This window comes from Pan paniscus, chromosome 13 (genome assembly GCF_029289425.2).
Source record: "Pan paniscus chromosome 13, NHGRI_mPanPan1-v2.0_pri, whole genome shotgun sequence".
Classification (NCBI taxonomy): domain Eukaryota; kingdom Metazoa; phylum Chordata; class Mammalia; order Primates; family Hominidae; genus Pan; species Pan paniscus.
Window position 1 is genome coordinate 134,988,521 of NC_073262.2, and position 15,974 is coordinate 135,004,494.

General features: G+C 53.8%; 1 protein-coding gene across 1 annotated transcript; it reads left to right on the plus strand.

Moving 5' to 3' along the window:
• Positions 1-3,888: 3,888 nt before the first annotated feature.
• LOC117979480 (alkaline phosphatase, germ cell type) lies at positions 3,889-15,353 on the plus strand. The gene is made up of 12 exons (XM_055109214.3): positions 3,889-10,865; positions 11,473-11,609; positions 11,701-11,817; positions 11,930-12,045; positions 12,237-12,411; positions 12,487-12,659; positions 12,909-13,043; positions 13,143-13,215; positions 13,346-13,480; positions 13,563-13,754; positions 13,974-14,090; positions 14,214-15,353. Coding segments are annotated over exons 1-12 (1,671 nt in total). The 5' UTR covers positions 3,889-10,863; the 3' UTR covers positions 14,513-15,353.
• The last annotated feature ends 621 nt before the right edge of the window (positions 15,354-15,974 follow it).

Here is a 15,974-nt window from a genome sequence, read left to right on the forward strand (position 1 = left end):
AGGCTAGAGTGCAGTGGGGCATCTCGGCTCACGGCCAGCTCTGCCTCCCGGGTTCACGCCATTCTCCTGCCTCAGTCTCCCGAGTAGCTGGGACTACAGGTGCCCGCCACCACGCATGGCTAAGTTTTTGTATTTTTTTTAGTAGAGACGGGGTTTCACCGTGTTAGCCAGGATGGTCTCAGTCTCCTGACCTCCTGATCCTCCCTCCTCGGCCTCCCAAAGTGCTGGGATTACAGGCGTGAGCCACCGCACCCGGCCATGTTTTTATTTTTTATGCAGACAGGATCTTGCTATGTTGCCCAGGCTGGTCTGCATTTCCTGGTCTGAAGCTGTCCTCCCAAAGTTCTTTCCAAAGTTCTAGGATTGCAGGTGTGAACCTCCATGTCAGGTCTGAACTTCAATCATATTTTTAAGAATGGCTATTCAAAGTCTCTGTCATCCACAGTGTTGTCCTTCCCTAAAAACGTTTCCAATCAGATTCATGGTAAAGACGTTACCAAGTACTCTTAGGACAAGTTTCTGATAACTTCAAGATCAAAGGACTAGGCTTGCTCGGTGGCTCACGCCTGTAATCCCAACACTTTGGGAGGCCGAGGCGTGTGGATCACTTGAGGTCTTGAGGTCTGGAGTTCAAAACCAGCCTGGCCAACATGGTGAAACCCCGTCTCTACAAAAAAAAAAAAAAAAAAGACTTAGCTGGGCATGGTGGCAGGTGCCTGTAATCCAGCTACTCAGGAGGCTGAGGCAGGAGAATCACTTGAACCTGGAAGGCAGAGGTTGCAGTGAGCCGAGATCATGCCACTGCACTCCAGCCTGGGTGATACAGCGAGACTCAGTCTCACAAAAAAAAAAAAATCAAAGGACTAAATAAAATTTTTTTCAGAACACAAGTGAAAAAACATGAATTTGTGAAACAACTAATCAAGATCAGACAGAACAAAAATTAACAACATGAAGTTAAGTAACCAGTGAAAATCTGTGCTTAAAACAGAAAGCTTAAACAGTGCTTAAATCAGTGTTTAAAACAGAGAGCTATGACCTAAAGAATAATTACAGAATTGAACACTGAAGAAACCACCACCCGGATCAAGAAATGGACTATGACCAGGATCTCCCCACCCCACCCCATACCTTCCCTGTTCATAATTCCCATTCCTTTGTCACCAAAGGAAACTGAGTTGTTGGGTTTGTTTGTTGGTTTTTGTTTGTTTATTTACAGACAGAGTCTTGTTCTCCCACCCAGGCTGGAGTGTGGTGGCAGGATTGTAATTCACCGCAGCCTCACATTCTGGCTCAAGTGAGCCTCCCAACTCAGCCTCGCAAGTAGCTGGGAGTACAGGCATGTGCCACCACACAAAGCTAATGTTTAAATTTTTTCTAGAGATAGAGTCTCCCTATGTTGATCAGGCTGGTTGCAAACCCCTGGGCTCAAGCAATCTTTCTTACCTTGGCCTCCCAAAGTGCTGAGCTTACAGGTATGAGTCACTGCACCTAGTCTCCCTGAATTTTTGGATACTCATTTCCTCTTCATAGTTTTATCCCTCATATAGTTTAGTTTTGCCTAATTTCAACTTTATATACATAAAAGATATGTTGGATCCTATGTATTCTTTTGTGATTTGCATCTTTTGTCCAGCTTTATGTCTGTGAGATTCATTTAATCTGTTGCATATTACAACTGGTTATTTCCATTGCTGTATACGATTCCAATCATGAAACAATTGACTTTTTATCTTCTCTTTGTTTTTTGTTTTTTTTTTTTTTCTTTTCTTTTTTATTGATCATTCTTGGGTGTTTCTCGCAGAGGGGGATTTGGCAGGGTCACAGGACAATAGTGGAGGGAAGGTCAGCAGATAAACAAGTGAACAAAGTTCTCTGGTTTTCCTAGGCAGAGGACCCTGCGGCCTTCCGCAGTGTTTGTGTCCCTGGGTACTTGAGATTAAGGAGTGGTGATGACTCTTAACGAACATGCTGCCTTCAAGCATCTGTTTAACAAAGCACATCTTGCACCGCCCTTAATCCATTCAACCCTGAGTGGATACAGCACATGTTTCAGAGAGCACAGGGTTGGCGGTAAGGTCACAGATCAACAGGATCCCAAGGCAGAAGAATTTTTCTTAGTACAGAACAAAATGAAAAGTCTCCCATGTCTACCTCTTTCTACACAGACACAGCAACCATCCGATTTCTCAATCTTTTCCCCACCTTTCCCCCCTTTCTATTCCACAAAACCGCCATTGTCTTCATGGCCCGTTCTCAATGAGCTGTTGAGTACACCTCCCAGATGGGGTGGTGGCCGGGCAGAGGAGCTCCTCACTTCCCAGTAGGGGCGGCCGGGCAGAAGCGCCCCTCACCTCCCGGACGGGGCGGCTGGCCGGGCGGGGGGCTGACCCCCCCCACCTCCCTCCCGGACAGGGCGGCTGGCCGGGCAGAGGGGCTCCTCACTTCCCAGTAGGGGCGGCCGGGCAGAGGCGCCCCTCACTTCCCCGACGGGGCGGCTGGCCCGGCGGGGGGCTGACCCCCCCACCTCCCTCCCGGACGAGGCGGCTGGCCGGGCAGAGGGGCTCCTCACTTCCCAGTAGGGGCGGCCGGGCAGAAGCGCCCCTCACCTCCCGGACGGGGCGGCTGGCCGGGCGGGGGGCTGACCCCCCCCACCTCCCTCCCGGACGGGGCGGCTGGCCGGGCGGGGGGCTGACCCCCCCCACCTCCCTCCCGGACGGGGCGGCTGGCCGGGCGGGGGGCTGACCCCCCCCACCTCCCTCCCGGACAGGGCGGCTGGCCGGGCAGAGGGGCTCCTCACTTCCCAGTAGGGGCGGCCGGGCAGAGGTGCCCCTCACCTCCCGGACGGGGCGGCTGGCCGGGCGGGGGGCTGACCCCCCCACCTCCCTCCCAGACGAGGAGGGAGGACGCTCCTCACTTCTCAGACGGGGTGGCTGCCGGGCGGAGGGGCTCCTCACTTCTCAGACGGGGCGGTTGCCAGGCAGAGGGTCTCCTCACTTCTCAGACAGGGCGGCCGGGCAGAGACACGCCTCACATCCCGGACGGGGCGGCAGGGCAGAGGTGCTCCCCACATCTCAGACGATGGGCGGCCAGGCAGAGACGCTCCTCACTTCCCAGATGTGATGGCGGCCGGGAAGAGGCGCTCCTCACTTCCTAGATGGGATGGCGGCCGGGCAGAGACGCTCCTCACTTTCCAGACTGGGCAGCCAGGCAGAGGGGCTCCTCACATCCCAGACGATGGGCAGTCAGGCGGAGACGCTCCTCACTTCCCAGACGGGGTGTCTGCCAGGCAGAGGCTGCAATCTCGGCACTTAGGGAGGCCAAGGCAGGCGGCTGGGAGGTGGTTGTAGCGAGCCGAGATCACGCCACTGCACTCCAGCCTGGGCGCCATTGAGCACTGAGTTAACGAGACTCGGTCTGCAATCCCGGCACCTCGGGAGGCCGAGGCTGGCAGATCACTCGCGGTTAGGAGCTGGAGACCAGCCCAGCTGACACATCGAAACCCCGTCTCCACCAAAAAAATACGAAAACCAGTCAGGCGTGGCGGCGCACGCCTGCAATCGCAGGCACTCGGCAGGCTGAGGCAGGAGAATCGGGCAGGGAGGTTGCAGTGAGCTGAGATGGCAGCAGTACCGTCCAGCTTCGGCTCGGCATCAGAGGGAGACCGTGGAAAGAGGGGAGAGGGGAGAGGGGAGAGGGGAGAGGGGGGAGGGGGGAGGGGAGAGGGGAGAGGGGAGAGGGGAGAGGGGAGAGGGGAGAGGGAGCTCTATCTACCACACAGTCCCCTCTCTTTTTGTTTTTTTTGAGACAGAGTCTCCCTCTGTCGCCCAGGCTGGAGTGCAGTGGCACGATCTCGACTCACTGCAACCTCTGCCTCCCAGGTTCAAGAGATTCTCCTGCCTCAGCCTCCTGAGTAGCTGGGATTACAGGTGTGCGCCACCACACCTAGCTAATTTTTGTATTTTTAGTAGTGATGGGGTTTCACCATGTTGGTCAGGCTGGTCTCGAACTCCTGACCTCATGATCTGCCCGCCTCGGCCTCCCAAAGTGCTGGGATTACAGGCATGAGCCACCGTGCCCTGCGACATTTTATCTTTTCTGTTGTCAATCAACATTTGGGGCTGTTTCAATGTCTGGCTATTTAAACAATGCCACTTTGTACACGTTTGGTGCTTTCCTCCTGGACATGTGCCAAGTTTCTCCAGGACACTTACCCAGGACAGAATTGCTGTCTCGTGGGATGTGCACAGCTCAACATTCAGAACGCTGCTCCTATTGGTTCCTCCACTTCCTGCCAGCTCCCCAGGGATGGACTTTTAAATCTTGGCCAGTCTGGGATCTGGGACACCACCCCACCCAGTGTGGTCTCTTCTACATTGGTAGACACCTTTTCACACACGTTTATTGATATTTCTTCTTTTTCTGTTTTTCTTTTTCTTCCTGAGACAGGGTACCCCTATGTCACCTGGGCTGCAATACAGTGGCTCAAACATGGCTCACTGCAGCCTCAATCTCCTAGGCTCAAGTGATTCTCCCACCTCACCCTCCAGAATAGCCAAGACGAAAGGTGTGCACCACCACACCTGAGTAATTTTTTAATTTTTTGTAAAGACAGGGTCTCTCCATGTTGCCCAGCCTGGCCTCAAAGGATCCTCCAGCCTCATCCTCCCCAAGTGCTAGGATTACAGGCCTGAGTTAGGAAACCAGGGCGAATTGTAGCTGAGGATTGCTTAAGGTCATCATAAGAAGAGCATTGAAAGAAACTTCCCACTACACAGCTATCAGAACGGCTGAAATACAAAATATGACAACACCAGATGCTGGCAAGTATGCTGAAAAAGTCACTCAGCTTGCTGGTGGACACGTAATGGTACAGCCAATCTGCAAAACGAGCTGGTAGTTTCTCCAAAAACTACACATGCAACCAACATACAGCCCTGGCCATTTATCCAAGACGAATGAAAACACATGTTCACTCAAAAACCTACCCATGAATGCTCATAGCAGCTTTATTTATAAAAGCCAAAACTGAAAGCTGCTCAAGCTTCCTTCAGCAGGTGGTTGGTTAAACACACTGTGGTGCTTCCATCCCGTGAAATAGTGCTCAGCACTACGGAGGAGCCAGCTGCTGGCACACGCTTGGATGAAGCTCCAGGAAGTTACGTTAAGTGAAAAAAACGCCCTTCCCAAGAGATCACACATTGTTTGTTTGCATTGATGTAACTTAGTTGAAATGACAAAATATTAGAGACACAGGATGCATAGCAGATTGCCAGGGATTAGGGACAGGGGAAGAGGTGGAGGAAAGAGGTGACCTGGTTATAAAAGTGACCCTGTGGGGTTGGAGCTCTTCAGTATCTCAACTATGGTGCCATTACACACAAACCTACTTGGGTGATAAAACTGTATACACACTCACACACACATGCACATGAGTACAGGTAACACTGGGGAAATCTGAATAATAACTGGGGATTACGTCATTGAGGGAAACTAAGCAAAGTGCACAAGGCATTTGTCCTTCCTTCCTTCCTTCCTTTCTTCCTTTCCTTCTTTCTTTTTTTTTATTGAGACAGAGCCACGCTCTGTAGCCCAGGCTGGAGTGCAGTGGCATGATATCGGCTCACTGCAACCTCTGCCTCCCGAGTTCAAGTGATTTTCCTGCTTCAGCCTCCTGAGTAGCGGGGAATTACAGGCTCGTGCCACCACACCCGCCTAATTTTTGTATTTTTAGTAGAGACAGGGTTTCACCATGTTGGTCAGGCTGGTCTCAGACTCCTGACCTCGCAATCCACCCGCCTCGTCCCAATGTGCTAGGATTACAGGTGTGAGCCACCACGCTTGGCCAAGGCCATTCTTTTATTATTTTTCTTCCTTTCTTTTTCCTTTTTTTGAGATGTTTTCTCACTCAGTCACCCAGGTTGGAGCGCGGTGGTGCAATCTCGCTTCACTGCAGCCTCTGCAGCCCAGGCTTAAACCAACCTTCCACCTCTGCCTCAGGAGTAGCTGGTACCACAGGCGCACGCCACAATGCCTGGCTAATTCTTTGTATTTTTTTATATAGTTGGGATTCTGCCATATTGCCCAGGCTGGTCTTGAACTCCTGAGCTCAGGTGATCCACCCACCTCGGCCTCCCAAAGTGCTGGGGTTACAGGCTTGAGCCACCATGCACAGCCTGCTTGTATTATTTCTTACTATTACATGTGAATCTACAGTTTGTCAAAAATTCCAAAAGGAAACTCGGGCCGGGCAGGGTGGCTCAGGCCTGTGATCTCAGCACTTTGGGAGGCCGAGGTGGGCAGATCACGACATTGAGAGTTTGAGACCAGCCTGGCCAACATTGCAAAACCCCGTTTCTACTAAAAATACAAAAATTAGCCAGGCATGGTGGTGCCCGCCTGTAATCCCAGCTACTCAGGAGGCTGAGGCAGGAGAATCACTTGAACCCAAGAGCCGGAGGTTGCAGTGAGCTGAGATCATGCCACTGCACTCCCGCCTGGGCAACTGAGCGAGACTCAGTGTCAAAAAAACAAAAACAAAAACAAATACGAAACTCGGCTGGGTGCGGTGGCCATTGTCTGTAATCCCATCCATTTGGGAGGCTGAGGCGGGCAGATCACATGAGGCCAGGAGTTTGAGACCAGCCTGGACAGCATGGTAAAACCCCATCTCTACTAAAAATACAAAAATTAGCTGGGCATGGTGGCGGGAACCTGTAATCCCAGCTACATGGGAGGCTGAGGCGGGAGACTCACTTGGACCTGGGAGGTGGAGATTGCAGTGAGCCAAGATTGCGCCACTGCACTCCAGCCTTGGCAACAGAGTGAGACTCCATCTAAAACAAAGTAAATAAAAATTTAAAAAATTTAAAAGAAATTAGCCGGGCGTGGTGGTGCACACCTGTAACCCCACCTACTCGGGAGGCTGAGGTGGGAAAATCGTTTGAACCTGGGAGGCAGAGTGTGCGGAAGATGGCGCCACTGCACTCCAGCCAGGGCGAGAGAGTGAGACACCGTCTCAAAAAAAAAAAAAAAAAAAAAAAAACACCGAACAAAATACAAAACAAAACAAAAAAACCCTCAGGATGGCTGGGAAAGCTCCTGACTGGCTTTGCCTTTGGAGTGAATCAATCCATCAATTAAGGGCGTGCCTGTTAGTGAGTCTCCTCTGACCTTTAGCCAAGAATGCTCCGAACTCAGCAAGATGAAGCAGGAGGTAGAGGGAACTAAGGGGGCAATAAGCAGGAGACAGGAAGAGCCCATGAGGGTGACATCTTCCCTGAGAGCCCCAGGACAACCAGCAGGAAGTCAGGCGGGTGCAGGCAGGAGGACCCAGGAAAGCTCGGCCTGAGGGAGGCCCTAGGTGTGGTGGGGAGTGGGGTAGGGCAGGCAGAGGCTGGGCAGCAGGTGAGGTCCCCTGGATCCTGGGGGCCAAGCCCGGGGCTTGAGGTAAACAGGCCTGAGTGGAGAAGGGGCTGCTGTGGTTGGGCTGGGGTGGGTGGAGCTGGAGGAGCCTTTTCTTCTTGGACCAAATTTTGAATTGTGCTACATAACATGGTACATCAGAGTTACCTCCTTCACCATTTTCAAGTGTTCAGTACACACACATTGTTGTGCAGCTGATTTCCAGAACGTTCTCATCCTGCAACCCTGAAGTTCTGTCCCTATTAAACTCCAACTCTAACCCTAACCCGAACCCTACCCTAACCCTAACCCTAATCCATTGCCCCCTCCCCCAGTCCTAGGTAACCTCCATTCCACTTCTGTCTCTATGAATTTGACTCCTCTAGGGACCTCAGAGAAGTGTGTTCATATGCATTTGCCCTTTTTGTTATTGTTTTTAAGAATCTTATTTTACAGGAGACAGTATTTGTCCTTTTGTGACTTTCATATTTCACTAGGTGTAATGTCCTAACCGTCCATTCACATTGTAACAGAGTCTTCTCCAGGGCCTCCTTCAAGGCTGCATGATATTTCGTTGGGTGGATGACCCCATTTGGTTTCTTCTACCTTTTGGGTATATATATATGCACATATATAACCCAGGCTGGCCTGGAACTCATGAGCTCAAACAATTCTCTGACTTGGCCTCCCAAAGACTGGGATTACAGGTGTGACCCACCACGCCCAGCCATCCTTTTGGTTATTCTGGTTTTCAAATTTTTTCCCAATTTTATTAAGACTGTGATAAACCAGCCAGGCATGCTGGCTCATGGCTGTAATCCCAGCACTTTGGGAGGCCAAGGCGGGCAGATGCCTTGAGGTCAGGAGTTCAAGACCAGCCTGGCCAACATGATGAAACCCTGTCTCTATTAAAAATACAAAAAATTAGCTGGGTGTGGTGGCTTGCACCTGTAGTCCCAGCTACTTGGGAGGCTGAGGCAGGAGCATCACTTGAACCTGGGAGGCAGAGGTTGCAGTGAGCCGAGATCACACCACTGCACTCCAGCTTGGGTGACAGAGTGAAACACTGAAAAAATGTTTTTTGAAAATGAAAAAAAAAAAATACTGTTATAAACCCTTGGATTGAAAAAGTTTATAATGATAACTTCTACAGTGTAAAAAATAAAAAAGTAAAAAGAGTTAAAAAATAAAAATAAATAAATAAAATTATCAATGAACCCTAATCAGAATAAATATAAAGTTGAAAAACACACTAAACAAATCACTATATTATTCAGGAAAACATGCATATGTGGTAAAAAGCAATCAACAGCAAAGTCAAGATTAACCAAAATACAGGATAGTCATTACCTCTGGGGAGAAAGGTGGGAGACTCAAAGGCTTTAAATCTTTTTCTCAAAAAGATTTATCCCTACAGAGTAAATAAGGGTTTATTTTTGTTATTAATCTTTAAACGGAACAGATGGAAAATATTTTTTTGCATGACCACAACAAATGGAAAATATATTAATGAAGTTCAGTCACTCTTCTGTTTTACTCATAATAACAGAAGCCAGAAACCTGGGAGTTACCTTTGACCACTCCCTCACCAACCAAGTCCAATTAATTTTCACTTCTAATCACACCTATAATACCAGCACTTTGAGTGGCGGAGGCGGGCAGATCACTTGAGACCAGGAGTTTGAGACCAGCCTGGCCTTGATGGTGAAACCCCATCTCTACTAAAAATACAAAAATTAGCCAGGCATAGTGGCTCATGCCTGTAATCCCAGCTACTCAAGAGGCTCAGGCAGAACTGCTTGAATCCCGGAAGCGGAAGTTGCTGTGAGCCGGGATCACACCATTGCACTCCAGCCAGGGTAACAGACCAAGACTCAGTCTCAAAAAAAAAAAAAGGATCACTTTCTATTCTTCCCCACCCACAACACCAAACCCTGGCCCCAGCCACTTTGATTCTCACCAGGAACCCAAATCCCTCCCTCTTCCTTAACACCCCCGCTCTAATCCAATCTCCACACAGCAGCCAAAGCCAACACTTTAAACATGATTAACTTTGTCTGTCTTCAACTTGAATCTCCCTCACTACCCTCCTTTTCTATCAGAAGCAACAGAGAGACAAGTAAATTGCCCAAGGCCACACAGCAGGACATGGCAGAGACAGGATTCAGAATCTACTAGTTTTGACAGTCCACATGTCTCATCCACCCACTATCCCATTTTGGGTGATCCCAGAAAAGGGTCAGCCACTGCCCTAACACAGGGTAATCTCAGACAAGGACAGAGGATTTCTCCTCCAATCACCACTTCCCTTCCTTTATCAGTCTAACTCCTAGTTATCCCTAATTCTCAGCTCAAACCACACTTTCTCTTTTTTTGAGACAGAGTCTTGCTCTGTCGGCCAAGCTGGAGTGCAGTGGCGCGATCTTGGCTCACTGCAAGCTCCACCTCTGGGTTCACACCATTCTCCTGCCTCAGCCTCCTGAGTAGCTGGGACCACAGGTGCCTGCCACCACGCCCGGCTAATTTTTTGTATTTTTAGTAGAGACAGGGTTTCACCGTGTTAGCCAGGATGGTCTCGATCTCCTGACCTTGTGATCCACCCGCCTCAGCCTCCCAAAGTGCTGGGATTACAGGCGTGAACCACTGTGCCCGGCCTTCAAACCACATTTTCTAGGAAAGGCCTTCCTAGGCCCCTTGTCCTATTCCAGCAACTCCCCACAATTTGATGGCCAGCACTTTGTACATCTCTAAAAACATTCCTCTTCCACTAGATTGTGCCCTCCACAAGGGCAGAGGTCTGTTTTGCCCACGATTGTGGCACATGTCACACACCCTTGAGCACTCTGGTTCCTCTCCAAATCTATCTCTCCCAAATGTGGGCCCAGATTGGTGGCTCAAGTCTGGAACCCTAGCAGTGTTGAAGGATCGCTTGAGCCCAAGAGTGCAAGACCAGCATGGGTAACAGAAGGAGATCCTGACTCTACACAAATTTTTGAAAATTAGCTTCACATAATGGAAGATACACGGGAGGCTGATGTGGGAGGATCGCTTGAGCCTAGGAGGTGTGGCGTGAATGCACCACTGCACTCCAACTTGGGTGACAGAGCCAGACCCTGTCTCAAAAAAAATAATAATAATAATAATAAAACAGAAAGAAAAAAAATGATGGCAAGATATCTGAACTGCAGAAATACTTTTTAACTTAGCCTGAGGCTATCAAAACATCTGATCCCCACATGAAAGGCTACAGTTCTGGGCATGCTCAGGGCCCATGGAAAAGAGTCCGCCCAGGCACCCTCTGCCTGTGCAAGGGAACAGGTGTCACAATCAAGTGCACAAGCTGCTCTGGAAGACCCAGCCCAGGCCTGTCTGGCCGAGGGCACTGGACTCTCCCCCACTGCGTCATCCAAACATTAGTGCGAGTGCACCCACACAAACACATACACAATCAAACACAACATGTAAGCAATGGGCAGGACTGGCCCGGCCCCACTCAGTGTTGTCACCATTGGCCCCACAGATGCCCACAACCCTGGAGCTCTGGGCCTAGATTCCTGCCAGCCCCACCTGTCCAGGCCAAGGCCAGATGTTGGAGCAAGGGGGTGCCAGAGCAGCAAAGCCCCCCATGTGCCCCTTTCCCACCGGGCCCAGGCTCCTGGCATCAGAAAGCTGAACCCGGTATCTGGCCCGGGCTGTGTGCTTCCAGCCTCCCCTCCTCTCCACACCAGAACAGAGCCTGGACCCCAGCTCCCAGGAAATACAGAAAAAAAAATGGTGGATGAACGAGTGACAGGGTGTCTTGTTCCACACAAGACACAGTGAGCAGGGGTTGGGGGAGGGGCTCCTGGCTGCAGGATGCACACTGCACTATACCCAAAATCCCACCTTTCCCTGGGGGACACCTGGTCCCACCCTAAGCTGCCTTTCTCAGGACCCCAGCCCCAGCCCAGCCCAGCCACACCCTGCCACTCCCTTCAGCCAGTGTGGCTTCAGCTCAAGAGGCTGGGCGGGGTCAAGGTGGTAACAAGGGGAGGGGCCAGGACACAGTTTTCCCTGATTTAAACCCAGGCAGCCTGGAGTGCAGCTCATACTCCATACCTGCGATTTCCGCCTCGCCGTTCTGCGACTGCTTCCAGACATGCAGGGGCCCTGGGTGCTGCTCCTGCTGGGCCTGAGGCTACAGCTCTCCCTGGGCATCATCCCAGGTAATGAGGCTCCCCCAGCTGCCCCTACACACACACACACAGGGCACCCCCAAGCCCAGGCTGACCTGATCTTTGCTCTCCCCTTGGCCAGTTGAGGAGGAGAACCCGGACTTCTGGAACCGCCAGGCAGCTGAGGCCCTGGGTGCCGCCAAGAAGCTGCAGCCTGCACAGACAGCCGCCAAGAACCTCATCATCTTCCTGGGTGACGGTGAGTGAGCCAGGCCTTCCAGCCCCGCAGCCCTCACAGCCCCGGCGCCCGGACCCTCAGTGGTTCCAGGACAGCCCTGGGGAGCGAGCCTCACACACTTCTGCTCCTTCAGGGATGGGGGTGTCTACGGTGACAGCTGCCAGGATCCTAAAAGGGCAGAAGAAGGACAAACTGGGGCCTGAGACCTTCCTGGCCATGGACCGCTTCCCATATGTGGCTCTGTCCAAGGTAAGTGCTGGGCTACCTTAGAGTCCTCCAAGCAGAGAAGGGGAATCCTGGCTATGGAGTGTGGTAGGAGGGAGGGACCCTAAACAGCTGGGGCTCCAATAAGGAGCTGGAGGCAGTTGGAATCCCAGAGGACAGAGATCAGGGTCTGTTTGTCTGCCCCAGAGAAGAGCTCAGAGTATCTCTGTCCCCAGACATACAGTGTAGACAAGCATGTGCCAGACAGTGGAGCCACAGCCACGGCCTACCTGTGCGGGGTCAAGGGCAACTTCCAGACCATTGGCTTGAGTGCAGCCGCCCGCTTTAACCAGTGCAACACGACACGCGGCAACGAGGTCATCTCCGTGATGAATCGGGCCAAGAAAGCAGGTGAGCTGGGGCCCGCTGTGGGTCAGGGCCAGGTGACAGACCTCCATCGCATATCCTGACCTCTATCACCCTCAGGAAAGTCAGTGGGAGTGGTAACCACCACACGGGTGCAGCATGCCTCGCCAGCCGGCGCCTACGCCCACACGGTGAACCGCAACTGGTACTCGGATGCCGACGTGCCTGCCTCGGCCCGCCAGGAGGGGTGCCAGGACATCGCCACGCAGCTCATCTCCAACATGGACATTGACGTGCGACCCCCGGGCCAAGGGCTGGGGCTGGGCAGAGAGTAGCAGGGAGGGGGCACCAGCTCAGACCCAGGCAACCAAAAGCCTTATCTGGGCCAGCAGGGTCTGGAGGTGGGGTTGGGGGCGTAGAAGGCACAGCCCAGGCTGGGCCATTCCCACAGCCTTGGGGAGGGGAGTCAGGGGCTGTGCATGAGGAGGGGGCGCGGGGCCAGCCAGGCCCCCAAATCCACCTGCCCCATCCTCTGTTCCCAGGTGATCCTAGGTGGAGGCCGAAAGTACATGTTTCCCATGGGGACCCCAGACCCTGAGTACCCAGATGACTACAGCCAAGGTGGGACCAGGCTGGATGGGAAGAATCTGGTGCAGGAATGGCTGGCAAAGCATCAGGTGATGGGGGCTGGTGGGTGTGCTGGGCACAGCAGGGGGAGGGCAGAGGTGTGGGGCTCGGGGCTGTGGGCTGAGGCCTGGCTCTCTCCCTCCCTGCAGGGTGCCCGGTACGTGTGGAACCGCACTGAGCTCATGCAGGCTTCCCTGGACCCGTCTGTGACCCATCTCATGGGTAATGACCCCCTTCCTGCCCTGGCATCCCTCAGATGGCCTCAGATGGCACCTTCTGAGCCTGTGTGCACATCCGCCAGCACCCTCCCACCCCCAGCCTGCCAGTCACCACAGGACCCCTTGTCCCACAGGTCTCTTTGAGCCTGGAGACATGAAATACGAGATCCACCGAGACTCCACGCTGGACCCCTCCCTGATGGAGATGACAGAGGCTGCCCTGCGCCTGCTGAGCAGGAACCCCCGCGGCTTCTTCCTCTTCGTGGAGGGTGCGTGGTGGCCCCTGGGGAGTGGGGGTTGGGGGTTGGAGCAGGGCAGGCTCAGCATCTCCCCCCTCTGGCCTTCCTGCAGGTGGTCGCATCGACCATGGTCATCATGAAAGCAGGGCTTACCGGGCACTGACTGAGACGATCATGTTCGACGACGCCATTGAGAGGGCGGGCCAGCTCACCAGCGAGGAGGACACGCTGAGCCTCGTCACTGCCGACCACTCCCACGTCTTCTCCTTCGGAGGCTACCCCCTGCGAGGGAGCTCCATCTTCGGTAGGCCTGGGGAGAGTGGCAGGTGCTGCTGCAGCAATTAAGTGGGTGAAATCTGAGCCTCAGTCTCCTCCTCTGTCAAATGGGAGTAATGCTGGCACCAGCCCTGCAGGGTCTCCTGAGGACTAAGCCCCTGACCAGGCAAAACGTGGCGGTGCCTAGCACGTGGGAGACACTCCACAGCTGTGTTCAGCTCAACCACAGGGACCCCTCTCTCTGCAGGGCTGGCCCCTGGCAAGGCCCGGGACAGGAAGGCCTACACGGTCCTCCTATACGGAAACGGTCCGGGCTATGTGCTCAAGGACGGCGCCCGGCCGGATGTTACCGAGAGCGAGAGCGGTGAGTGCCGCGGGGTCGCCCCGAGGGGGACCAGGGTGCCAAGGATGGGGGGCTGGCGGGAAGGGGTCACCTCTTGTCTGCCTGGAACTGAACCCTCCTACTGAAACTGAACCCTCCAACCAGGGAGCCCCGAGTATCGGCAGCAGTCAGCAGTGCCCCTGGACGGAGAGACCCACGCAGGCGAGGACGTGGCGGTGTTCGCGCGCGGCCCGCAGGCGCACCTGGTTCACGGCGTGCAGGAGCAGACCTTCATAGCGCACGTCATGGCCTTCGCCGCCTGCCTGGAGCCCTACACCGCCTGCGACCTGGCGCCCCCCGCCGGCACCACCGACGCCGCGCACCCGGGGCCGTCCGTGGTCCCCGCGTTGCTTCCTCTGCTGGCAGGGACCTTGCTGCTGCTGGGGACGGCCACTGCTCCCTGAGTGTCCCGTCCCTGGGGCTCCTGCTTCCCCATCCCGGAGTTCCTCTGCTCCCCACCTCCAGTCGTCCTGCCCGGCATCCACCTGGAGCTGTGACCCCCGGAGTCGCCACACAGACGTCCTGCCATGGAACCTTCCCCTCCCGGTGCACCCTGGGAACTGAGCCCTTGACACCACGCCCTTTGCTTTATCTTGCTCTTCAAATTTTGGCCCCAACTCCAGGGACTGGGGATTTGTGCCTGGCAGCTGCCTGCATTTCAGGAAAAGAGGAGGCTCAGACCATCCAGCCCCCGCCCATATCCTGAGGTGGATCAGGCAGGCTCTCTCCCCGGGGACATGAGGCACCCAGACCTAGGACCCCGTGCGCCTTTTTTAGCTTCAGTCATGGCAGCACCTGAGGGACACAAGGACTTGGGTGCATCAGGACGCCTGGAGAAGCGTGGCTTCCTGCCACCCTGCAACCCACCCTCCCAGCCAAGGAGGCTGCTGTGGTGGTGATCCCCAGGGGGACTTTGACACAGTCCTCTGCTGTCCCTCCACTGGGCTAATTCTACACCCCTGTGCCCCTCCTAGGGGCCCATGAGTCAGAGAGGCTTGCCCCAAGTCACAGCCACTCAGATGTTCGACGCCCCCTAAGGTCCGTTCCAGCACCCACCTGAGTTCCGAGGAGCACCTGGGAAGCTCTGGGTGCAGGATAGCAGCCCAGAGTCCATGGCCCCGCCTAGGCCATCTGGGTGCTGGGCATGGATTTCTCAGCAAGGAAGACTCATTACCTTCCCTCCCCGGGCCTCCATTCTTCTGGGAAACACAAAGCAATAATAAAAGGAAGTGCTAGATAATGTAATGCCAGTACTACTTCCTAGGATAAAAATCATGAGTGAATGTGGACACAGTGGCTGGAGGGGTGGATAACACTGGCCAGGACGGGCTGCTGAGGAGCAGATGACTGAGCAGGAGACCTGAACAGAGTCGGGGCTTGACCAAGGTGGCACGGCAGCACAAAGGCCCTGGGGCAGTGTCAGCAGGCTGTCTGGGGGGCCAGGGGCTGGATCAGAGGGTGGGTAGATGGGGGGAAGCTTGACGAGTCAGGAGGGTGGGGGACATGGGGGACCGTGAAGTCTAGGTAGACGGGTGTGGTTGGAGGTCTTTGAGGAGGGCTGTGTGTGACCTGCCCTGGCTGGGAAATGAGCACTCTGGCTGCTGCCAGGAGAAGGGTCTGGTCTTTTGCATAGAGGGTGGAGGTGGTGGAGGGTAGAGGGTAGAGGTGAGAGCTGGGGAAGGAGCTGACTCCAGGTGTTTCTGACCTCCCTCCGAAAGCATTCTGGAGCACCCATCCCAATACAGCTATACTTAGCATCACACTTGCCCCAAGAGAACATTGAAAAGAATTAAATGAAGGTGAAATCAACCACATTTTCCAGGAAAGTTCACACCATTACAGATTTATTTGTACATTTACAATGGT

Bases quoted from the DNA above. Each gene is read 5' to 3' on its own strand.
- LOC117979480 (XM_055109214.3), top strand. The intron at 12,412-12,486 runs GTGAGCTGGGGC...TATCACCCTCAG, and splicing joins GAATCGGGCCAAGAAAGCAG to GAAAGTCAGTGGGAGTGGTA. The intron at 12,660-12,908 runs GTGCGACCCCCG...CTCTGTTCCCAG, and splicing joins TCTCCAACATGGACATTGAC to GTGATCCTAGGTGGAGGCCG.